Here is a 26987-nt window from a genome sequence, read left to right as displayed (position 1 = left end):
TGCCTGCCTTCAAGGGAATCAATATAGTCTGTGTGAAGGCACTACACAAACACATTTATTCAGCTTTTTTTTCAAAGCGTTAATATTTTTCTGTCCCTGAAATCATTTTAAAGATTTCAATAGATTATCTTTTTACGATGCAATCTCGACATATAAAGATGAGAACTGCCCATGAGTGTTGCTCCAATTAGATACCACACTTTCCTGTTTGAGGATTATCATCAGTGACTCACATTCTTCCAAAGGAGCTGTTACAATGTTCCCATTCATATGACTTCAAACCAAAATAAAACTGTCTGAAGCTCTACTCTCAAAAGATGTTTAGAATCTGCAAAAAATATGGTTTTACAATGCATTCATGAATGATAAGATTAGAAGTCTCTGTTTAAAACAAAACCACTGTCAAAATGATTTATGGAAAACAGCACTTTAGATTATGTGTAATAACTGTGAATGTGCATTTTACTTCATTTGAATAGTTAAGTACAATAATTAGTGGACATTGATCAACTGTAATACTACGGTATTTAAATAAGCCACAAGATTACTTATTCCACATTGGAAACAAAATACCAGGGTATCAAAAACAACAAAAAAAACACTTAATTGTTCTACAAATGAACAGACTGGGCAATATTTTGTTGTGATAACTGATTTTAGCAAGATAGTAAACAGATGCAACAAGTGGTGAATCCATTTTAAAAGGACCACCAGACTAATCATTTGTGTTTTATACTCGAGATGTGAGCATCAAAGCCAGCCATTTCCTATGGATACAACTGAGTGACAGGGGAGTGGAGAGCCAAACATATTGGTGTGGGACTGGAATCAGATACAAAACAGGATAGGTAAGGATATTTCCTGAAGTACATTATTAGGACAATCCAACAGCTTCCAGGTTACTTTTACCAAACTAAGATTTTTATTTCCAGATTCATTCTTTTAACTGGATACAAATTCTCAAACTCCCATGGTGAATTTGAACAAATGTTCTCTGTATTATATGAGTAAGACCAGATTACTGTAAAACCATATATGTGCTTAGCGCTCCAGAGAAGATTGGGCTCATCACAACGTGCTCGAGAAAACTATCAAAATTTTATTTTAACTTTCAGAATGGAGGCCAAATGATGAGCCAGATTGGGAGGCGGAGGGGAAGAAGGGGCAATATACCAAACATCACTCCATGTCAAAAACATAATTAATCAGAAAATGCAAGAAACATTAAAGCGCTGAGAGCATAGATTTCTAGTCCCTAATCATTCACCAGAAAGGTCACTGACCTGAAATGTTAACCATCTCTGCCTCTCTCCATTGGTGCTGGATTGATCCTGCATTTATCTCAGAGTTCCAATACCATGTTTTCTATCATTCTATTGAAATTACCGGTATTCCCGACACTTGAGAGTGAATAGACAAAGTGAAAACAATCCATTTGCTCTAATTTTATCTAGACACCCTCCTAATTTTGCAAGGGGCACAATCATAGTTATGATAGCAGAGGCCCTAGGATGGAATGCAATGTTAACAAAAACAAGTATGGTGATGAGAAGGGGTCTGAAATTGTACTTTTATTTCATTAAATGTTTTTAAAACATCAATACTGAAACAAACTTATCCATCTCAAAGAACAAGGATACACAAATATTTAAGAGACAAATTTAAAACAAAGTGGGGAGGGTAATTCAGAGTTAATAATGAGATTTTAATTAAAATTCCCAGTACCAACAAAGAATGTTCTTAGTATCATAACCCTCTGTTCTCCTCTAATTCTGGCCTGGGGAGGGGGGGGGGGGGGGGTGGTAGCACAGTGGTTAGCACAGTTGCTTCACAGCTTCAGGGTCCCAGGTGCGATTCCCGGCTTAGGTCGCTGTCTGTGCGGAGTCTGCACGTTCTCCCAGTGTCTGCGTGGGTTTCCTCCGGGTGCTCCGGTTTCCTCCTACAGTCCAAAGATGGGCAGGTTAATGGATTGGCCATGCTAAATTGCCTTTAGTGTCCAAGGGGGTTAAATGGGGTTACTGTGTTACAGGGACGGGGGTAGAGGTGCGGGCTTAATGGGGTGCTCTTTCCAAGGCTGGTGCAGACTCAATGAGCCGAATGGCCTCCTTCTGCACTGTTGATTCTATGATTCGGTTGATTCTATGATTGAAATGAAATGAAAATGAAAATCGCTTATTGTCACAAGTAGGCTTCAAATGAGGTTACTGTGAAAAGCCCCTAGTCGCCACATTCCGGCGCCTGTTCGGGGAGGCTGTTACGGGAATTAAACCGTGCTGCTGGCCTGACTTGGTCTGCTTTCAAAGCCAGCAATTTAGCCCGGTGCTAAACAGCCCCTGCTGTTTCTTACGAATCTCAATTTTAATCATGTCCCTGTTGGTGGCTGCTACTTTACTGCCCAGGCTCCAAGCTCTGAAATACCCGCCCTACACCTTGCCACCTCTCTATTCTCTACCTTGCATTTCCTCTTTTAAAACACTCCTTAAAACTACCTCTTTGGCCAGGCTTTGGGTTCATCTGACCAAATATCGCCTCACGAGGCTCGATGTCATACTTCGTTTTATAAGACAGCTGTGAATTACCTTGCCATTTTGTCCCTATTTTTTCCTATTAAATGTGCTTTTTGATTCAAGTTGTTGTTGTAGCACTCAGATTAATTTTGGATCAGGTTTATATGTCCAGACATGAATCACAGGTTTCTCTTCCTCATTTAAACCAGAGTGGCTGCTTCTATGCCTTAAAAAAAATTATAAAATAATCAAACCATTGCAGATTCTGTAAATCTCAAAAGAATGCAGGAAAATACACCGCAGATTGTGCAGCAACTATGGAGGAAATGCCTCAATACTGCAGTAATGATGCTCTTCTTAGATATGGAAGATAATTCAGATGAACTGTACGGGTAGAAGGAACAGAGCATGTGAAAGGAGTGGGAAGAAAGACAAAACACACACAACAACCATACATAGAACAAGAAACAAAATTATTTAAATGTTTAGGGAGAGATTAGAAAGTTAAATGACAGAAGTGCTATGCATACAAGGTTAAAGGCGTGATGGATAAAATGAAAGAAAGAAAAGATACCTAAATGACCTCGAGGCCTGATTTTAAAACTGGGCCTATTTTCAGCGGGTGAACTATGGCATGCCTCGTGTATGTCAGATGGAGAGGAAGGAATGACTTCAGATGCCATCTGTAACAGTCTTGTGCTCAGGAAAGGGGAGCGCAAGTCCACAGCAGCATGTTATGTAGGATCAAGAGGACCATATGAACCCCTCCTGGCCCTACAATGATGCCATTGCGTCCCTCCACACAAATGTAAAACTGGATGCCATTAATAATGAGTCAATGTCCTTATTGCCTGCTCAGTTGAGCAGGTTAAAATTGTGAACTGTCAGTTTGTTTCAACTGCAAGGTGGGTAAACGATCTGGACAATTAACTAAAGCAGGATAGGAAAGTAAAATGGAAAACATAAAAAATACGGCAGGTTCCAGGGGAAGAAAAAAGCAACCTAATGACAAATATGCCGCTAACCCCACAAAAATGGTGTTGTAACTGGGACTCACTATCATAAGCATCTGTCTCAATCCACTCCTTCCTCCCTAAAATGGCAACATGCCCATCTTACTGCACCACGGTTACAGAAGCAAAGGAACAACCGTACACTGAGAAAACAAGTGAATCAAGGCACTAAACAGCTCTATCTACATGAAAGGTTTAATGGGTAAACTGGAATTTTTGTTCAGCTGTTCTGTACACATTTTGCACACTTCACAGCTAGATCACAATATTTTGTCATTTATAATGGTTAAGTGGTTTGCCAGCCATTTGACAAGTGCTCAAAGATCATTATCACAATTGTGAAACGGTGGCTGTCCTTTTCTGATGTTTTTGCCAAAAGACTTTCCCTTTTAATAAATTCTGCTTAACAAATCTAAGTAACAACAAGGAGAGTCAGCCCGCTGCAAAAAATCATGAAAACACTTACATGATAATTTAAAAGAATTTTTCAATGATGTAGGGTAACTAAGATTAGCGAGAACTGCTACACCCCTGCAGCATAATAATACCTCCTGAAATGGTGACTTCTAAGCATTACTGTATTGTGAATCATTTAATAATGTGAAGTCTGTTGCAGAACGTCCGTCAAGTGAGCGGCAGACAGAACATCATTATGCTAAATGTTTCAAGTATCTTGTAAGATAAAAGATGTAGCCGAGAGGCTGCCTCCAGAACACATACTCCGACAGAAGATGTGAAATGTGACTGGTTGGTTTTGTTTTTGTACTTCTCTCATGTCTGCCACTTTTTAACAAAATCTTTGTTTCTTTCTTCTGAGTCTAACTTCTCTTTCATCCTTTGTTTCTATCCAACATAAATATAGAGACTGCTTTCAACAGTAACAGAGTTGCAGTCAGTGCAGTGAAAAGGTTCTGCAATATAAATACGACATTAAAGCAACTAACTGACAGCATTCTTCCTACTATTCACAAATGGCAGTGTGTTTAATTATTCACCCAAATCAAAGAGCTCAATACTTCAGTGTTATTACGCTGATACAGGAAGTGTCTGCTCTATGTCTAAGTTTAAACTCTGTCATTGTAAATGCAAAAAAGAGCCATGGCATCTTAATCAATCATGGGGATTGGCTAAAAGAGCTGGAATTTCATAGAATTATCATAGAATTTACAGTGCAGAAGGAGGCCATTCGGCCCATTGAGTCTGCACCAGCTCTTGGAAAGAGCACCATACCCAAGGTTAATACCTCCACCTTATCCCCATAACCCAGTAACCCCACCCAACACTAAGGGCAATTTTGGACACTAAGGGCAATTTTATCATGGCCAATCCACCTAACCTGCACATCTTTGGACTGTGGGAGGAAACCGGAGCACCCGGAGGAAACCCACGCACACACGGGGAGGATGTGCAGACTCCGCACAGACAGTGACCCAAGCCGGAATCGAACCTGGGACCCTGGAGCTGTGAAGCAATTGTGCTATCCACAATGCTACCGTGCTGCCCGTTCTACATTTTAGAGCAGTGATTGGCATCGTAGGTTGCTGAGTGGGCTTCATGAGTGGCCCTCCATCTCAGTGGGCTGCAAGATTAAAATCGGGTTTGGTCTGTAGCCATCTCAGATGGCCACCTGCAAAGGACCATGGGAATTATGGCCAACCCAGGACTCAGACACACTCAGAGCTTGTGTGTGTATTTGCAGCCCAGATAGACGCGAAGAAACCCCCGCTCGTTTGCATTCTAATGGCTCATTTCCCCAGAACAAAATGACTATACTCAGGTAACCAATACAGATGCAGACTAACCGGCGCCACTCTCTTTGCTACGAAAGCCCAAACAGCCACGGTCAATGGCCGCTCAGGACACGCAAAGCCATCAAGGCACCCACCCCTTTATTGGCCAAAATCGTAGGCAGTGATCGAAGCCTGTCGAATTATTGGGTCCAAAGCTAAGGACTGCCCCAAAGAGTAGGAAATCCCAGAGGGATAAAAAGAGACACAGCCATGTGTTCGGTCTCTCTTGGCCCCGGCCTACGCCTAAAACCAAGTGTAGCATTATGACCAGAAGACAAGTTCAAGACCAACGATCGTTGCCAGACGGATGAGACCAGCAGAAGCGAAGCCACTTCTTCCACCCAGCCACTCAAGATCAGAACAAAGGCCTTGTTCATCTGCAAAGAGCCGGTTGCCCTGAAGTTAAGTATAGGTTATTGTAGCTGTTAGGTGTAGTTTAACTTGTACTGTTTTGTGTTGCATGTCCAAGTAATCCTTATGTGTAAATAAACTATCCTTGAACTTGAACTGACTAACTGGTTGTGTGGTACTTTGATCAATATCCGGGTAAGGCCTCGTGGTGGTATCATTTGATACCTGGCGACTCTGAAAAGCAATATTATCATTAATAACTGCCATATCTAGTTAATTTGGCAACATTATTGGTGACGCTGGTGGGATAGTATTCATTAAAAAGAGCAACAGTTCACTAACCATGACCTCATGAATAAGATTGAATACATTTAACACATGTCGAATATTTCATAACGAGTTACAGAAAATGCTTAATCATTCATATATTAATAAAACTATCAACTTCAAATGTTAGAAACAAAATAAATGTTTACGCTTTGATTGGATGCAGAGGGAGCAGCACATTGCTCTCAGTCCATGCACTTTAATTCACATGCCCTTGTTTTACGTATATATTACTTCAGTCATGCTGTTCCTGGCTGAGGGGGAGATCACAGTAGGTACTGCATATTGTAAGTACCAGAATGATCTGTTCGAGTGATTTTGATTTCCTAAAAAGGTTGGTCAGAAATTCCTCGGACTTATTTCCTTAAATTGACCTTGGTTTTTATTTGCATCTTTTGTTTCTCCCAGGATATCACTTGGTTTTGGTGGAGCATGAAGTGTATTTAACTTGGATTTGTAAGGTATCAAGAAATTGGGAACTGAAGGGAAGGAAGAAGGGCTGGATCCATCAAGTAAGCGCTATTTGTGGGCTGCTTCAGGAGCAAGCTTCACCACACTGCCCCACGCCCCTTCCTCCCACCCCACCAGCATAAGCTCTGTGCTCCTGCCACATCCAACCGTGAATGGTGGCGGACAATTAGACAACTCACTGGAGGAAGAGGTTCCACAAATATCCCCTTCCTCAATGATGGAGGAGCCCAGCACATAAGTGCAAAATACATTTTCAACAATCTTTAGCCAGACGTGCTGTGTGAAAGGTCCATCTGTCTCCTCTGGAAGTCCCCAACATCACAGATGTCAGTCTTCAGCCATTACGGTTTACTCCACGGGATATCAAGGAATGGCTAAAGGTACTGGATACTGCAACGGCTGCGGGCCCTGACAATATTCCGGTAAACAGTACTGAAGACATGTGCTCCAGAACTTGTTGCAACCCTAAACAAGCTGTTCTAGTACAGCTACAACACTGGCATCTACCCAGCAATGTGGAAAATTGCCCAGGTGTTTCCTGTACATAAGAAACAGGACAAATACAACCAAGACAAATCCAATCCAGCCAATTACCGCCCTATCAGCCTACTCTATATCATCAGTAAAGTGATGGAAGGAATCATCATCAGTGCTATCAAGCGGTACTTACTCAGCAATAACCTGTTCACAGACGCTCAGTTTGGGTTCCGCCAGGGTCATTCAGCTCCTGACCTCAATACAGCCTTGGTTCACACATGGACAAAAGAGCTGAATGCTAGAGGTGAGGAGAGAGTGACTGCCCTTGATATCAAGGCAGCAATTGACTAAGTATGGCATCAAGGAGCCCTAGCTAACCTGGAGTCAATGGGAATCAGGAGGGAAACTCTCCATTAGTTGGAGTCATACCTGGCACAAAGGAAGATGGTTGGGGTGGTTGGAGGTCAATCATCTCAGATCCAGGACATAACTGTAGGAGTTCCTCAGGGTAGTGTCCTCGGCCTAACCATCCTCAGCTGCTTCATCAATGACCTCCCTTCCATCATAAGGTCAGAAGTGAGGATGTTTGCGGATGACTGCACAATGTTCAGCACCATTCGCGACTCCTCTGATAATGAAGCAGTCCATGTCCAAATGCAGCAAGACCTGGACAATATCCAGGCTTGGGCTGACAAGTGGCAAGTAACATTCGCGTCACCCAAGTGTCAGACAATGACCATCTCCTACAAGAGAGGATCTAACCATTCCCCCATGACATTCAATGGCATTACCATTGCGAAATCCCTCACAATCAACATCCTGAGTGTTACCACTGATCTAAAACTGGACTAGCCATATTAACACTGTGGTTACCAGGGCAGGTCAAAGGCAAGGAATCTTAGGGAATCCTGCGGCGAGTAACCCCAAAGCCTGTCCACCGTCTACAAGTCACAAGTCAGGAGTGTGATGAAATACTTTCCACTTGCCTAGATGATTGCAGCTCCAACACCACTCAAGAAGTTCAACATCACCCAGGATATCTGCTTCATTGCTCCCTCCACCACGAATGAACAGTGGCAGCTGTGTGCACCATCTACAAGATGCACTGCAGCAACTCACCAAGGTTCCTTAGACAGCACCTTATAAACCCACAACCACTAGCATCTAGAAGGACAAGAGCAGCAGATACCTGGGAACCCCACCACCTGGCGGTTCTCCTCCAAGCCACCCTGACTTGGAAATATATAGCCGTTCCTTACTGTCGCTGGGGCAACATCCCGGAACTCCCTCCCTCACAACTCAGTGGGTGTAGGACAATTGACCCAGTCCCTGGACATCACTGCAAGAGTTCCTCAGGGTAGTGCCCTAGACCCAACCATCACCAGCTGCTTCATCAATAACCTTCCCTCCATCGTAAAGTTAGAAGTGGGGATGTTTGCTGAAGACTGTAAAGTGTCCAGTGCCATTCATGACTCCTCTGATACTGAAGTAGTGTATACTTGCATGCAACAAGCCCTGGACAACATTTTGACATGAGCTGGCAAGTGAGAAGTAACACAAGGGAATCGAACCATCTTTCCTCGATGTTCAAAAGCATTACCATCATGAAACCCTATCCCCCTAGGTGTCGCAATTAACCAAAAACTAAACTGAGGTAGCCATATAAATATTGTGGCTACAAGACCTGGCCAGAGGCTGGGAAATCTGCAGTGAGTAACTCACTTTATGACTCCCCAAAGCCTGCCCACATCTGGGCAGCATGGCTGCACAGTGGTTAGCACAGTTTCTTCACGGCTCCAGGGTCCCAGGTTCGATTCCCGGCTTGGGTCACTGTTTGTATGGAGAAATGCACGTTCTCCTCGTGTATGAGTGGGCTTCCTCCGGTTGCTCCGGTTTCCTCCCACAGTCCAAAGATGTGCAGGTTAGGCGGATTGGCCATGCTAAATTTCCCTAAATGTCCAAAAAGGTTGGGTGGGGTTACTGGGTTACGGGGATAAGGTGGAGGCGTGGGCTTTAAGTGGGGTGCTCTTTCAAAGGGCCGGTGCAGATTCGATGGGCTGAATGGCCTCCTTCTGCACTGTAAATTCTATGATTTTATGATTCCTCAACGCACAAGACAGGAGTGTGAAGGAATATTCTTCAGTTGCCTGGAAGAGTGCATATCCAACAACACTCAAAAAGCTTGACACCATCCAGGACAAAGCAGCCCGCTTGATCAGCTCCCCAACCATAAACATAAACATTCACTCCCGCCACCTGCAGTGCACAGTGGTAACAGTGTGTGCCATCTACAAGATGCACAGCATCAACTTGCCTATACTCCTTTGACATAAATTTACAAGCCTGCAACCTCTATCACCTAGAAGGTCAAGAGCAGCAGCCACCATCATCTGCAAGTTTCCCTCCAATCCACACACCACCCTGACTTGGAATTATATTGATGCTTCCTCACTGGCACTGGGTCAATAATCTGGGACTCCCTTCATAAAAGTACCGTCAGTGTACCTAGCTCAGATGGACTATAGTGGTTCAATAAGGCAAGTCGCTACTACCTTGTCATCAGGAATGGCAATAAATGCTGGCCTTGCCCGTGATGCCCACATCCTATGAAAGAATAAGAAAAGGCAATGTGAGGCGCCATGGTTCATGGGTAATACATATCTCCAAAGATCCAAATATTCAAATTGTCTTCAAACTATATGTCACTAACCAATGATTCCCCTTTGAATTTGCTCTCCTCATAAGTAATGGCATTCACATCCACAATGCTTTGTTGATGGTCATAGGCCATTTCAGCTTTCACCCTTTTCCAGCAATGAACTTGGAATATTGTGCAGTTGCAGTTCCAAGGGTTGGCACGATTGGTCTTTTACTTCTGTCAGGAGGCATAGCTTTCTCAGTTTCATCCTTGGAGAGTTTCAAAGTACATTAGTTTGGGTAGTCATGGTGATGAGCAGTGGATTCCTCACCTTCCTTGGAGCTGCTTGGTCCTTTCTCAACTGCTCCTTCCCCTTGTCCTCCACCATCTTCAGATATTTCAGAGATTCGGATGTGTTAGAGGAATGAAACAGCTCAGCTGCTCTTAGCAATAAATCCTGCTCTGCCTCATGCCGGATCTGTGCCAACCAGTTCCGCTACTATAACACTACCTTTAAATGGATACCGTTAAAACAGATTACCCTTTAGTGAAAATAAGGGAAAGGAATACAAACTAAATTTACTATGCATTGGAAAACTAATATCACTGACAACAATTTCTAAGCATCACCCATTCCTTCAGTCAGGAGAGGAGCTGTGAGGCAAGAATCCCAATCAGTAGAATTTCTGACAAACACGTAAGCAATGGTACTCCATTACTCTGGTCAAAATAGCAACTTGCTTATTTTAAATGGGTTAATGACAGCCTAAAAATAGTGGGCAGGGATATACAGTAAGCAGTCATATGTGAACCCTGCCGATTGGAATATAAAAGCTTATACATGTCAAGTAACAAGATGCTTCTTTTTTCCCTCTCCCTTGGTTTATCCACACCCCTCCTAAAGGTGTTGTCTCCTTGCTCGAGTACAGTTTCACAGTTCTGGTAGTTAATTGAGACGACCATTACTCACATTCAAGTTATAACTATAATTGCTGGCAGCCATCATACCAGAGTTCAACCATGTCCTTACCCAATGTCCACATAATTACACTTCCAGCAGGAGTTGCTGCTAGAAGGCAATTAGGAGCTTTTCTGCTCTTTAACTCAGGAATGCTGAGGTCAATTGCAGCATTCCTCCACCACCCTGCTCACGATCAAATAACTCAGTGCGGAAAAGCGATTGGATGAGGGACCTTCCAAATATGTACAGTGCAACACAGCACTCCATAAATTCACTGATCCATCAGGAGGCCTTAACCCAATCTTTTCTAATTATTTTTCTCATTGCAAGGAAGATTATATTAAAAAGAAAGTTTAATTGGAATTGCATTTCAGCTTTGTCTGATCAAATGAAAAGCAGTAAGGCAAGCACAAAGTTCTCATCATCTGTTGTGGGGTTGCCCTGTGTCATCACAGATCTGTAATGGTTTGGTGATGATGCCAATTAACATAAAGTAATGCCAATTTTAAGCAACCGTCTTTGAAGTAGGTCAGGGCTATTAGGGAACAAAAGAAACAAATGTTTTGTTCAGTGTTCCAAATTAACATTGGATTTTGCAAGCAAATCCGACTGAACGTGCATCTGATTTCAAAATTAGTCATCTAATTCCAGGACTGATTCAAACGTACTACAAACCTAGCTCTGAGATCCAGCCCAATTCAAAGTGCTGGTCATGAAATGAACATGCTGACTCCATAACCAAATCCTGAGCATCAAAAGAAATGATAATCACTGACCCTATTTGCACTGCGTGATGGCGGTCATGCAATTAAAAATAGCAATTTTTCCCACCTTGCCTTGTACACTGCTCAGAGACTGGATAAACGTACTTGGAATTTTAAAAACGATTTTAAAAGACCATGCCATATTCGACTTTTTCTTTAATACATGACAACCATTAGTTTTTCATGTTGACGTGTCAGAGTTTGCTAACTAAAATTGTGGTCGAACGTGGACAGTGCCATGTCTCTCTGAACCCTGCTAATACTGTGCTCAGATGTCCTCCCGGCACCTCTCTACGGACTGCAACCTCTGTAAATTGCAAACAGGATCTCTTCAGCACACCTCTTGCAAAGCCAACGAGGAAAATGCTGCAGGAGGGACAGATCAGGCCATCAACGGAAGGATAGCATCAGCTGAGAAAGTGATACCATTTTCTTCATGCAGGCTGCTGCACTGCTGAAAAGGTGGTGGGAGCAGTTTCAATAGTAACTTATTAAAGTGAATTTTATGTAAACATGGTAAAGGCGTATTGTGCAGGATTGTGGGGAAAGATCAAGGGACTGGGACTAATTGGATAACAATTTCAAAGCAAATGGGTAGGTTGGCTCAAAGCAATGTCCTCTACCATATGCAGGTTCATAAGCCACAGGAACATCGATTTCACATTCTGACACTAAAGAGGATAAAATAGAATTTGCTGCAACTGTGAATTGGACCACAAAGCAGCGATTAAAGAGACACGCCCAGTCACAATCCAAATAATTCCTAACCTTTAGCATTCAGGGCAATAGAAAGGATCTGGCAATAAGGTTAAAAAAATACAACTTGAAGGAAGCCAAATCCTGCACTTGGATTATTAAAAAGATTCAGCTGCTTATTCTCAAACATAGTTCAGTGACAAGAAGCAGAGCTCTATGCTGGTTTTCCATTAAATTCGAGACTGCAGGTGAGTTCAAGTGCGTTGACAAGTTTATTTTGACTTGGTAGCACAAAGAAAGACTACTTTATCAGCAATAATCTTTCAAAATTCCCGACAGTCTGGTGTTATTTTTCTAGCAATCCGAATTGTCACAGCAAAAAAGTAACACCGTAACAGCCTTAAATGTGTTTGTACTTTCATTCAAATGGCCTGTTATTACTAAGAATGTATAGAATGTATGTCGTTGTTAAAAAAACAGCTACTCTGAGGACTGTAATTTTCTATTGCAGTGTCTCACTACAGTCTCTTTGAACTTGAAACACCCACATATGACTTCAAAGGCAAAGTAGGAAATTAAATGAAATAAGACTGAAACTCGTCAACTGAAAACATGACAAACTGAATAACTGTTTTCCCTGCTTGTCATCTCCTTATGAAAACGTTCCCAGCCTCTTTACTTGCAATGGCATACATGCAATAAGGTTATATATATTTTCTGGTGTTACCAAAATACAACTTGTTCAGTCGTGTAGAGAGAGGACAGCTTGCATGACCATTCAGGGTGTAATTTGTTACATAAAGGAGTTGTTTGTCTTCCATCATGAGGTGACGGAATTTCCGATTTGGAGAGTGGATGAACCTTTTCTTCAGTGTTAAAACTCCAAAAACAGCACAAGACTAAATTAAAAATAAACTTTTTTAATAAACAAAAATTTGATTCAAATGGAAGCACTTTCACCTCTGAGTCAGAAAGGTGTCATTTAATCCCCACCCTGGGAACAGGCTGACAATACTAAAGGAGTGCTGCATTCAACAGAGATGCGGTCCTTTGGACGACACATGCAAAGCCCCATTCTCCTGTTCTAAACATTTAAGTGAGTGTCAAATTTCACAACATACTATTCGAAGCAGGGAATTCAAAAGAATTTTACCAGTGTCATTGATCTTCATCTGTTTTTGTAAACATGTCGCGTGTTGAATGGCAATTATGCTTGCTTACTTAACAGCAATCACTGCAGTTCAGAGTAATGTACTGTACGTGAGGTTCTGTAGGTTCTTTCTTTAAGACATGATAGGCGCTGTATAAATGTAAGTCTTTCTTTTGGTTTGGCAGAAACAAAATGTTGACCTTTCATTGGGGTTTTCTCTCCTGGCCTTTCCATTTTCAGCTGGTGAACAATCTGTCTACAGTGTGAGTTTACCAACAAATGTTCAGCTCAAATATGGATCTCAACTCTTCTGATAATTGGTTCCACATTCTCAAGCACCAATCAATTAAACAAAATAAATGGTAATTGTGAATTTGTCCCTCAGCAGTCAGCATCAACATACAATGTAATCGCAGGAGAAAATCACAAATGTTCAATTCTATCCGTGTCTGAAATCCAGATATGCAATTTCCAGCAATGGTCTCTGGTGTAGAACCTTAAATCTCTTTACGCTGTCTAAGAAGCAGGCACGCCAATGTTAACCCAGCAGACTGAGAATTCAAACCTAGAAGCTTCCTGATGTGTATGACTAAGCAATACACTAAATAAATTATCAGCAACACAAACATTAATTACATTTCTTTTCAGTTTCTTTATTGAAACACATTGTTTGCTGATTTTCTTTTTCCTCTCCTCTTTTCCCAAAGGCAGTAATTGCTGCTGAGATTCAATCTATGAGCACAATCACCTGTTCGCACGTCATCCAATTGCCTTACTTTAATCACCAGCCAAGCGATCGTCAGTGGACTATTCAATCATCCTCCCCGTACATTGGTACTGAGGGGAGGGTACCCTGTTTCTCTAACACAAAATTAGTGTTTGTACCGTTTGGCCTTGTATATTTTTTTTACTGTTTTAATAAAAAGATATGGACTACTCAATCATTGTGACATGGCAGCTAAGTTAAACCCTGCAGTCACTCAACATGCACCAAGAGGCATTGCTCATCCTGATCTTTCCACCCGAGTTCAAAGGAACTCGAGACAATTGTAGCAGTCCACTGCAATCGTACCTGCCAGTTCAACACACTTAGGGAATCAAACGTGAAACGTTAAAAAATTAATCTAATTTAAAAATACAAAATAGTTCATTTATTATACAAGTAGATCCTTCCAAGAATCAATCCGATAGAACACTGGCAACTTCATCATTGGCGCATTGTACAGATAGATCTAGGAATGTTTAAGTGTGAAGTTGCAATAATGACCTGTGTGGCATGTTTCATTTAAATACAAATTCTCTGAATTTAAAAAATGCATGTGACTTAAAAGGGCCACATTCCTGAGGGCTGTTAGTCATAAATTGTAGAATACAGGCAAACACCCTGCCAGCTGAGAAGAAACTCACCTTTTTATATTTATACGTCAATGTATTTCAATCATATGCTGCATTCCATCTGTAAATGAGTTCTTCCTCCCTACAAACTACCGCATTGTTCAGGGGTCATCAAAGAAGTACTAGATACTGTCCTTAGCTTAAAGGATTTAATATAAATTCTTTTGATGACGTAGTGTTGAGAAAGTGGAAAAATAAACACACTGGCTAAGTTACTACTTTTGAAAAGAATTTATTTTAGTTAACAGGGTCAATATCAATAGCAATTTGCACCATCATTTAAATTTCTTTCAATACACGTTTCCTCTTCAGGCACAACAACATGACACTTTACTAATTCTAATGGTAGTGGAATTTCCTCCGGATTGTTCCTGCTCCACTACCATATTTTAGCCAGAAATCTGCAGAAACCCATTTCAGACATAAATGGGTCAATCTTAGCTCAATATTCAACCTGGGCTGAACTCTTAAATGAGAGCATTTGCTATGACCGACAGAGCTGCTCCACAATCACACCCACATGAGCTGTGGCACAAGATGGATCTTGTGAACGGGATGCATGCAACCTGGGAAATAACTCTTGGAAGGTCTGACACTGAAAATTACAAACTAACAGCATAAATGGTCTCTGCCTTAGCAGAATACAATAAGTGATTTCTACTTGTCTTGCAACTAAATGCCTTTGAAATGACATTGTGTATCATCTCCAAATTGGGAAAACTATAGTAACCACATTTAAAGTAATACTCATTGGCAGATATTAGAAAATATAGTTATGATATGAAGAACAAGAATACTTGACACACTGTTCAGGAGAGGACCATGAGGTAGAAAAATTACCTTTACCACTCTGTGTCATAGTAGTGCCTTTCTGAGGTCAATCAAGAGGCGAAGGAACATGTTTTTGTGGATGAAAATGCTCTTTTTTTTAATAGAAGGAAGGAATAGAGGAACTTACGGTTGGCAGAGCTTGATGAGATCCTGGTCGGTGGTGCCTGGTGGCAGGCCCCTAATGTACAGATTTGTCTTACTCAGCTGCTCACCGCTGCTGTTGTTGCTGCTGTTGTTGCTGCTGTTTGTGCTCGGACTGGGAGGAGCCATAGGGTGAGGAGCTGGTGCATAGGATTGCTGAAATACATGAAAACAGTAAAGAATACATGAGAAATATATTAATCTTTACGACAATATCTTTCCTATTTCACATTTTTAAAAAAAATTTAGAGTACTCAATTCATTTTTTCCAAATACAGGGCAATTTTAGCATGTTCAATCCACCTACCCTGCACATCTTTGGGTTGTGGGGGCGAGACCCACGCAAACACGGGGAGAATGTGCAAACTCCATACGGACAGTGACCCAGAGCTGGGATCGAACCTGGGACCTCGGCGCCGTGAGACTGCAGTGCTACCACTGCGCCACCGTGCTGCCCTCCTATTTCACATTTAACTCCTTGTTGCGTGCCTGGTTTATCTTTCCATCAAGTGACACATACTTCAAATGCTGCGCATATCTTGTTAAAAGTGTAATCTTCTTGGCACCTAAAAAAGCTTTAAAGTGAAACTGGGAGAAGAGCTTTCAAAGAAGATATTGTTAAAGATTTATGTAGTCATGAAATACATAGCTTGCCTTACAAAACCTAACTGATTCCTTTTAGATATGGAATTTCTGCACTGGAAAACACTGTTACATTCTGCACCATGGTGGCATCAAGTACTCACAGGCCAAATGTAGACTGACTAGATATACAATAATGTTCTGGCTACTCTGCACTTACATTACCCTTCAGCATAACCTCAAGAGATCAGTATGACAGATCCAATTTTGCATCATCTTTTGCTTCTTAGAGCCTCTCTGATTAAGATTGCCAATTTGATGTCAATTAATGCTGAATTATCAGATTATTTTGCTATGCATCTGAGCACATTAAGAGTGGAGTTAAAATAACCCAAACTTGTCAGACAAGACATTTTCATCTCACCAGTAAATATTAGGGCCTGGATTCTCCGTTTCTGAGGCTAAATGCCAACGCCAACGGAGACTCCATGGTGCACCACGACGGGAAAATCATCGCGAATCCCTCAATGATTCCGGTACCGGTAAGGGGGGGGAGCACCAGTACCGCGTGGAACAACCGCAGATTGCACGGAGAACGGCTGGAGAACCGCCAGATCCCTGGCCGCGCATGTGCAGGGCTGACAAGCTGCAGCCGTGCACGCCTACGCCCCCACTGGTTGCGCCAGGAAACATGGCGCCTGCCGTGCTGGACCGCATACCTGCCCACCCCGACCCCACAGCCCATTCTCTCCCCTCCCCCCCCACCCGCCCTACAGAAGCTGCCGGCCAGCAGCATGGATTCCAGCCAAGTGTGACAGCACTGGATACTGTCCGCAGATGGCATGCCAGGTTCCCAATCGCTGGGACCAGATGTGGCCCACGCCATCAGGAACTCGGCCCATCAGGGGCGGAGCATTATTGGGTGGGCCGGCTGATGACGTGCCAACGGATTAGGGATTCTATGATAAAGACGGTTGTATCCTAGCCTACCACCCAGCTGCCAAAATTGGATTTATATTTAAATATGTAAACAATTTCTTGAATTTTACCCCTCTCAACTTTATATAAAGACACATATGTAAAGACACAGCCTGGCAACAAAAAAAAAGGGCAGCACGGTAGCATTGTGGATAACACCATTGCTTCACAGCTCCAGGGTCCCAGGTTCGATTCCGGCTTGGGTCACTGTCTGTGCGGAGTCTGCACATCCTCCCCGTGTTTGCGTGGGTTTCCTCCGGGTGCTCCGGTTTCCTCCCACAGTCCAAAGATGTGCAGATTAGGTGGATTGGCCATGATAAATTGCCCTGAGTGTCCAAAATTGCCCCTCGTGTTGGGTGGGGTTACTGGGTTATGGGGATAGGGTGGAGGTGTTGACCTTCTGTTGGGTGCTCTTTCCAAGAGCCGGTGCAGACTCGATGGGCCGAATGGCCTCCTTCTGCACTGTAAATTCTATGATAATCTATGATATTTAAAGAAATGGTGTCCTTCCAACGCCTTTTTTTCCCTTTATTGTCCTTCTATTTGACAATTCACATTCTTCAACTCGAAATTGTATGATGATCAGCATAATACAAAGCAGTCAGTAAATAGGGAAATCTACAAAATCAATGTACGAACCTTACAATGTAAAGCTGAAAGAATTGCAGGCCAACTTCCAAAAATCACTTATTGATCCACTCCCTCCACAAACATGGATATCAAACAGATTTTCACAAAATGCCCTTTAAATTGCACAGCCTAAATTTGTTTCAAAACAGGCCTGAAAGCTCAGGTGCAATCAGCTTTCAGCAGTCTCAAGTCTTACTAAAAATGAATGAGACACGTCAATGGAGTACTGATTAGGATCAAATCCAGAGTGTAACATATTCAATTGAAGGCCATATCTTGAAAAGTAACATCAAAGACAACTAAAGAGGTGATTGTGACCCAAGAATGCAAAATTAGGCCCAAATTGTAAAATCGTCCATTGACCTGTACCTCAATCAGAATTCCAGCTGTGGTTAGGCTAGGCAATGGGGGAGCTGCCATTTTCTTGCTTCTGGCAGATTTTATATAGGCAGGTAGGATTTTCCCCACAGGCTTAACAGTGTGAAACATATTGGGCAAGATTCTCTGATCCTGAGGCTAAGTGTTGACGCCGTCATAAACGCTGTCGCGTTGTACAACGACGTAAACATGCCCTCAGGAGCAGCAATTCTGACCCCTACAGGGGGCCAGCACAGCATTGGAGCGACCCACACCGCTCCAGCTGCCGACGTAAAATGGGCGCTGCGGGTCTGCGCACGCACACTGCGACCGGCAGCAATGCGCACATGCGCAGTGACTATCTTCTCCGCACTGGCCCCAACACAACATGGCGTAGGGCTACAGGGGCCAGCGCGGAGCAAAAGAGGCCCCCAGCCAGAGAGTCCGGTCTGCCAATCGGTAGGCCCCGATCGCGGGCCAGGACACAGCGGAGGCCCCCCTGGGGGCCGGACCCCCCTCCCCCCCCCCCCCACCAGGCCGCCTCGGATGCATGCACGCCAAGGTCCCGCCGGGTAAGACCACACATGGACGGCGCCGGCGGGACTCGGATTTTTTGTGCCGCCGCTCAGCCCATTCGGCTCAGCCCCTATGGGCTCCGCGCCGGCGCCAATGGCACCGATTCTCCGCTCTCCGGAGAATTGGCAGACCGGCTTCGCATGATTTGCGCCCGGCCCGGCGATTCTCCGGCCCGCCGTGGGCTGAGAGAATCCCACACACTGGCTCTTTAAGTAACTCGTGGGAAAGAACAACTTAATTCACCCACTTTGCAATGTTGTCATGTTTTTCAAACAACATACTATCTGTCAAGAAACAGAAAAAGCTGGATTTACGTGTATTTTGATTATGTTCTGACATGTTCAAAATCTCTGCCTTCTGGGAGGCCTAAAGAACATTTGCTTTTATTTGAGTTGAGATTCTACCCAGAAATTTATTTACATTCTGAATTTCATAACTTGAAAGTTATTTTTGATATACATCACTCCTTTTTTCAAATGTGAAAATATTACAACAGAATGTGAATATCAGGCATTGTGCCAAACTAAACTGACATCAACAACAAAGTCACAACTTATTTCTCAGCCAGGATATTCAACATCTTTACTTTATAGCTTCTTTACAATTATGTTTACCACACTGTCAGGTAGGCAATGGGAGGTACATGGAATTAAACTTTATGGGCCTGATTTTTACTTGGTACAATTGCCTGAATGTGAGGCTGTAGGAAGATTGGGCTGGGAGAACTACTTTAACATCTCCACTCTGACCTACATTTTAGGTTCTCCAGCTTATTATTAGATAACCCTTTGCTTTCCGACTATATATAACTGACAGCAGGGAGGTGCTAGTCAGCAAGCTCCCTATCTCCTGCCTTCTGCCAGACTGTCAGGAAAGCGATGGAAATAGTTCCTGCGACAGCAGCAAGAAGACGGATAATGGCCTTTTTGATGGAAGTGGCCCAACACTGGACATATTTCCCTCAGCAAGGCTGTGAAAGTAAAGGCAGTCCTCAGATTGTTGGGGCTCTCCTTCTGCCGCTTTCATGTGGCATCCTCTTCTTACTAGTGTTGCAGTGGGTGCCCCGTGTCAACTTTGGGCTGGATATAATGGAGGCCACTAGGTGGACAGGCAGTGGGCATGCCGCATCATCTCTTTCAGGGAAGGTCACTCAGGCACTTGGCAGACCAGCATGCTGTAGGCCTTTACCTGGGATGAAGGACCACAAAGACAGAGGTACCACATGCCAAGAGGTGCATCAGCTCTTCTGTACTCAGCAATGCCACCAGGTGGGGGTTGGAGGGAGGGGCGGTGAGAAATCTTAATTCTTTACCCGTCAGTCTGGCCTCAATAAAACTCGAGATGGATTTGCAGGCATAGCATTAGTTATTTTTATTTGACTTGCAAGTCTGATTCGTTTATCACAGACACAGGACACAGAACCAGTCTCCTGGACCCCTGGAAAACGAATGAAGAAGGAGACAAAGGGATTTCTGCAAATACATTCGAATGGCATCAAGTTTCACATACATGATTCCCATAGGTCATCCTATACACCTCCTGACCTGGCCATACATCCTGATTGGCTCACTTCTCGTCCCTTCCTCTGGCCTCCTATTACCCAGCATCCTTTTCTCCTCCTTAGGTGGACACCCCTCCCCCTTGCTTTGCCATGCGTTCTGAAATCCTTTGTCTGTGAACTAACAGAATCAGACCGGACTATATTTACATTACAATAACTAATATCTCTAAAGTAACTGTTTTATATCACATTCGTCAGGGGGTGAAGGAAGGCAGTAGCTCCCCGTCCTCCACTACATGGGATCTGGGACTCAGTAGAAATGGTGAGCAAGGATAGCAGCAAGGGCAGAGGAGCGGCTTTCAGTGATTCAACCACCACCTCTCCCCACTTGCTGGGTTCCTCAGTCAGGCACTGGCTGCATTAATTTAAATAAGCCATTACCCACCACTCTTCCAGCAGGTTAAATATCACCTCCCCTCTCCCGCAACTAGCCACAGGTGAGGTAATCCAATCCTACCCATTGGCTGGGATTTTCGGTCCGCCTCCCGCGGCTGAATTACTGGCATGAGAGGCGGCTCATCATTGGCCACTGGCAGAGTCTTCCAATCTTGCTAAAGCCAATGGCCAGCTGCGTTGCTTGGCAGCCCCACCGCTGGGGGATCACCATCAATGGGACTGGAAAATTCCACCGGTGGGAAAGGCCAGAAAATCATGGCAAGAAGAACTGGAAAATCCCAGCCATCGTGTGCATTTCCCTGCCTCAGGGGAGGGAACTGCCACTTGTGTTTGTAACTTCACTTGGAGCCAGAAGAGCTAATGATCCATGAAAACACTACAGTACAGAAACAGGCTGATTTAGCCTAATTGATATATGCTTGTATTTACAGTTAAAATGAGTCTCCTTTCACCAAAGTCATCCAATTCGATCAGCATATTCTACTATTCCTTTCTCCCTACTGTGACTATCTAGCATCCTGGTAAACCGAGCATCCTGGTAAATGCATCTAAACTACTGGTCTCAATTACTCCTTGTTGGAGCAAGGTCCACAACCTTGGCGCTCTTTGGATAAAGAAGTTGCTCTCGAGTTCCCTGTGATCATCTTATTTTATGGCCCCTAGTTTTGATCTCCCCCACACTTGGAATGTTTTCTCTACAGTCAGCTTATCAAACCCTTCCAGCATTTTAAATACATCTTTAGATCATCCCTCTGTCTGCTCTTTTCTGGAGAAAAGAACCCAAGCCTGGTTCCACCTTTTCTGATTAATTTACCCACTCAGTTACATGCAAACATATAAATTAGGAGCAGTGGTAGGAGCTGTTAGCTCGAGCCTGCTCCGCAATCAATAAGATCATGGCTGATCTGATTCTGATTTTAAAAAATGTATTAAAAAAAAAAAAAAGTGCCCAATTCATTTTTTCCAATTAAGGGGCAATTTAGCATGGCCAATCCACCTAGCCTGCACATCTTTGGGTTGTGGGGGTGAAACCCACGCAAACACGGGGAGAATGTGCAAACGCCACATGGACAGTGACCCAGAGCCGGGATCGAACCTGCAACTTCGGCGCCGTGAGACAACAGGGCGAACCCACTGTGTCACCATGCTGCCGGATTCTGATAACATCATTGCAATGTTCTCCTGAGTCCATAATTATGCATACCACTCCAAATATGCTCTAACCTAGATTCTTTGCATATTATAATTTCTCTGCTTTTCAATCCTAACCCTTTGCAAATGCACTCATTACCTGGTTTACTTTCAATGTCTCATTAACCTGCTTCATTACTGTTAGTGATTCATATATCTGTAATCCTACATCCCATTAGACCCTCTACCCCATTTAGACTATTTCTAGTATTGTGTGTTTTCTTATTCTTCCTGCCAAAATTTGTGTATTGTGCGTGTTTGTGTATATTAAAGTTCTATTACAATTGCATATCCATTCTGCAAGTGTATTAATATCATCCTGTACTTTGTCAGTATTAACTGTACCCTCCAATACCCAGGGCCATGGTGACAGGCAAAATCCAATCAAATGACATGGTTCTCAACATTCATTGGTACATATATACTTATAGCATCATGCTGCTTATGCCCAACACAACAATGTCCGTTTCCGAATTTAATACTCTAATTACAAGTAGTAATATTCAGTAAACCTAATATTTTTCAGTTTTACGCCAGCATTTCTTTGTCCTATGAAATACCATTAACAGGTTATTCAAAGACAAGATAACTTAAGATCAGAGAAGGAACTTAACCTGGCCAGTGATTACACTTGGTGCAACAATTTTTAAGGGTTAAAGAGTTGTTGTGCAATGTTAAAGAAAAGCGGAGGCAAGCGTTACATCATTTGACCATTATTAGATGAGGCATTCATAATAACTGAATTACCTCATGAAAAATGTAATATTATGCTCTACCTCCTATTGAACAACAAAAATATACTGCCTTGAGATAAACCAAATCTTAAAATAATAACATTAAGTAATGAGTGGTGCCAGATTCTGTTGTCTTCCCTCCTCTCCTGGAGGTGCAGACGCCTTACTAGCAGACCGTTTCACAGCTTTCAGTCACACTCTGTTACCTCACACAAATGACCCTATGTGTGAACCTTTACTATGAAGAACTTAACAGCCAGTTTTGATTCTATCCTAACCTGACACACGCATTTGTTCAATTCCAACCCCAGTGTTTTTTTTATTCAACACTTTCATTGATTGAAGGTGATAAGCGGCAGCTGCTGGTGAGGCCTCTGTTGACTGGGAGTTGTTGATTTCTTTCTATGTTAATTGTGGATAATGTTACCACTCAGCTGAACTCCTACTGTGTTCCAGCTGGTTTATGTCTGGTTAATTCACAGAATTTGACACAGGTGTGAAATGTTTAAACCAAAATGGTGATATTAGAAATGCAAACACAAGGTATGAACACTGGAATCTTAATTGTGCAATTCATTCAAACTAAAATATAGTTTTGTTACAATGAAGCAAGCATCATAAAAGGTCTTTCACATTAGGTTTCTCTTAAATCAGGCAAGAATGTTCCAGGCTATGGAAAATCGATTTAATAGCATAAATGCTGTGAGCCAGCTCACAGAGGTTTAGAAGCAGGCTGTTCCAGCCATTGTGCCAATGCCAGATCTTGAAAAGGGATGTACAGATATCCCAATTCACTTGTCCTCTTCCCAAACCCTTTTATGGATAGTCTACCAAAGGATCCATATAAAGATGATTGAATTATCTACAACTAGAAACAAATGGTTTGTTGATTCGCAGGACCCATGTGTAAAGTATAACTATAATTAGTGACAGATATTTGGTGATATTGTGAGTTAGACGAAATGGCTGTTCTTTAGCCATAGCCGTATTATATCATATAGTGCATTATTTTGTAATACAATTGATCTCCTATACAATTGCTAATGAAATGAAACTTTTTGGGGATGAATTGCATATTGCAGCCATTTTGTCATTCGTCCCCTCCACCCTAATAGAGAGATTTTGTTTTTGTTTCTTCTCTGCCCCTTTCTCTCTGGCTGTGAGCTTACTTAAAAAATGTTTATCTCTAACATCTTCCAGTTGTGACGAAAAGCTATCGACTTGAAATGAGAACTCGATTTCTCTTTGCACAGTTGCTACTGACCTGCTGACTGTTTTCAGTCTCATCCCCCCCCCCCGGATTTCCAGCATCTGCAGTATTTTGCTTCTGCTGCGTTTGTTTCTGGTCTGCTTGGCTAAGAACCACAGTGGTTGTTGGTACGTTTACCCACAAAAGGAGTCATGATTACCTCCTTATCCTGCCAATCATTATTACCATTTAATAAGTTCAACACTCAATTCAAACCGGAACTTGACTTACACCTTAACACTAATATATGCAGCACGCAATGCAAACTTTGGGTGTAATCTTCTGGTCATGCTGTGTCAGAAAAGCAGCTCGCGGTGGTGCAACGTGGTCAGTGAAAGCTGGGAGACCCCGCTGTCAGGATCGACCCGGCTCGCAATGCCTCGCGAGATTCAACGCAATCTCGCGAAACATTGCAAGGGGAATCCACCCACAATGGGACCAGTTTCTGGCAAATCTGCATATTAGAGCGATGAAGAAAGCCTTGCTCTAATGTGAAGATTCCCAAGGTACCTGAGGCTTTGGGATTCAATCCTCTCCCCTCGGGGACCTCAGGCGAGCGCTGTTTAGCACTGGGCACTCGTGGGGACCCAAGGGGATCGGAGGCCCCCAACTGCGTGCCCTTTGGGAAGGGTGGTGCTCTGGCACTGCTGGTGCCAACTAGGTACCCTGGCAGTGCCAGCCTGATAGCCTGGCAGTGCTAGCTTGTTGCCAGCCTGGCAAGGCCAGCTTTCAAGGGCCCTGCCAGGGTGCCAAGCTCGCATTTTCTGCGTGTGCGTGATCGGGCTAGAGTTCCTGCGGGGTGGGGCTCGGGGATCCTCTCATGTTGTGTTTTCCGGGGGGGGGGGGGGGGGGGGGGGAAGAGAGAGAGATCATGGCCCCCATTATAAAAATTGGGGCTATGTGCGGCTTTGGCCGCGCATTCCTCGTTCAGACCCCTTGGTGGGCAGCACGGTAGCACAGTGGTTAGCACTGCAGCTTCACAGCACCAGGGTTCTAGGTTCGATTCCAGCTTGGGTCACTGTCTGGAGTCTGCACGTTCTCCCCGTGTCTAAGTGGGTTTCGTCCGGGTGCTCCGATCTCCTCCCACAAGTCTCAAAAGGCATGCTATTAGGTGAATTCGGTATTCTGAATTCTCCCTCTGTACCCTAAAAGGTGCCGGAATGTGGCGACTAGGGGCTTTTCACAGTAACTTCATTGTAGTGTTAATGTAAGCCTATTTGTGACAATAAAGATTATCATTGTTATTATTATTATTCAAAGCGAGTTGCGTTGAATAGCCATGTGTTTCTCGGCACTGCAGCTAAACGCACTCACTCCGGAACTTCATTCCTTTTTGGGAAGATTGCGCCCTTATTATTTCTGCTCTTCATATTCAGCACATGAGATGGGTGGACTGAGCTGGTAATTTTCCTGACTCCTGCTACCTGCCTCGGTGATGACAATCCAGGCCAATATTCCCTTGTGTGACCCATTATGGGACCTTGTTTCATAAGGCCGCTGTGAAGCATGATGGGACATTTTATTGCATAAATGCACAATATAAATACAAGTTGTATGTTTAGTCAACCAAGATAGTTACACGGCCATGTATCAGATATAACTGCACCATTACAAACCCTAACTTAAACCAAAAGAACACAATTAAAACTTCAGCCAACCACTGGTTTTATTTTAATTTATTGGCTTAAAGATTTCTAAAGACATAAAGAATCAAAGCTATCAACAAGAAAAGATTAACCATCTGAGTAATGAAAGGTATTTAACACTGTGGCCCCTACGGTTCAGGCCATGCAATACTATCTTGATGGCTCTACTTTTGCACCACATACTGAGTGGTGGGAAATTTTGAGATACAGGAGCTCTAAGAAAATCTTTTGACCATACCATTTCTAAATCTATTATTACATTGTTTTTCTAGGTATTAACCATTTGAGTCCCCAAATGTCTGCAAAACTATCCTTTTCAAATGAGAAATATTAGTGGTGGTAGGCATTTTATTTTGAACCATGTGGTATTTTGAATCATTAGTCTTTAGCATAGCTAGGATTTCATTATGCAACAATTTAGTTATTTAATTCAATCCAAGTGAAAACATGAATTACTGAAAGTGTTCTTCTAACCGGGGGATAGTATATAGAGGGCCCAATTCTTTTCTTTCTTTATTTTAATAACCTAGGCCTGTGTGTACAGGGCAACATTTCAAAATATGAAGAGGAGACTGTCGTGTTATTCACCCTGGGGTAACACGGACTGCAACACGATGCAGATAAACTATAAAGCATACACCAAACAAACAAAGAACAAAGAACAAAGTAATGTACAGCACAGGAACAGGCCCTTCGGCCCTCCAAGCCCGTGCCGACCATGCTGCCCGACTAAACTACAATCTTCTACACTTCCTGGGTCCGTATCCTTCTATTCCCATCCTATTCATATATTTGTCAAGATGCCCCTTAAATGTCCCTATCGTCCCTGCTTCCACCACCTCCTCCGGTAGCAAGTTCCAGGCACCCACTACCCTCTGCGTAAAAAACTTGCCTCGTACATCTACTCTAAACCTTGCCCCTCTCACCTTAAACGTATGCCCCCTAGTAATTGACCCCTCTACCCTGGGGAAAAGCCTCTGACTATCCACTCTGTCTATGCCCCTCATAATTTTGTATACCTCTATCAGGTCTCCCCTCAACCTCCTTCGTTCCAGTGAGAACAAACCTAGTTTATTCAACCGCTCCTCATAGCTAATGCCCTCCATACCAGGCAACATTCTGGTAAATCTCTTCTGCACCCTCTCTAAAGCCTCCACATCCTTCTGGTAGTGTGGCGACCAGAATTGAACACTATACTCCAAGTGCGGCCTAACTAAGGTTCTATACAGCTGCAACATGACTTGCCAATTCTTATACTCAATGCCCCGGCCCATGAAGGCAAGCATGCCGTATGCCTTCTTGACTACCTTCTCCACCTGTGTTGCCCCTCTCAATGACCTGTGGACCTGTACTCCTAGATCTCTCTGACTTTCAATACTCTTGAGGGTTCTACCATTCACTGTATATTCCCTACCTGCATTAGACCTTCCAAAATGCATTACCTCACATTTGTCCGGATTAAACTCCATCTGCCATCTCTCCGCCCAAGTCTCCAGACAATCTAAATCCTGCTGTATCCTCCGACAGTCCTCATCGCTATCCGCAATTCCACTAACCTTTGTGTCGTCTGCAAAC

At 43.2% G+C, this 26987-nt stretch overlaps 1 protein-coding gene across 7 annotated transcripts in view; it reads right to left on the bottom strand.

Annotated features, from left to right (window-relative positions):
• LOC140425249 (RNA-binding motif, single-stranded-interacting protein 3) overlaps positions 1–26987 on the bottom strand; it is a 2012293-nt gene that overhangs the window by 707786 nt on the left and 1277520 nt on the right. For all 7 annotated transcript variants that reach the window (XM_072509361.1, XM_072509362.1, XM_072509358.1 and 4 more), the window contains one exon: positions 15499–15668. In XM_072509361.1, the coding sequence (XP_072365462.1) occupies positions 15499–15668 (170 nt within the window). The remainder of the gene's footprint in view (positions 1–15498; positions 15669–26987) is intronic.

This window comes from Scyliorhinus torazame, chromosome 6 (genome assembly GCF_047496885.1).
Source record: "Scyliorhinus torazame isolate Kashiwa2021f chromosome 6, sScyTor2.1, whole genome shotgun sequence".
Lineage (NCBI taxonomy): Eukaryota > Metazoa > Chordata > Chondrichthyes > Carcharhiniformes > Scyliorhinidae > Scyliorhinus > Scyliorhinus torazame.
The sequence above is the reverse complement of the archived record's forward strand: the minus strand, read 5'-3'. Positions and strand labels throughout refer to the sequence as shown.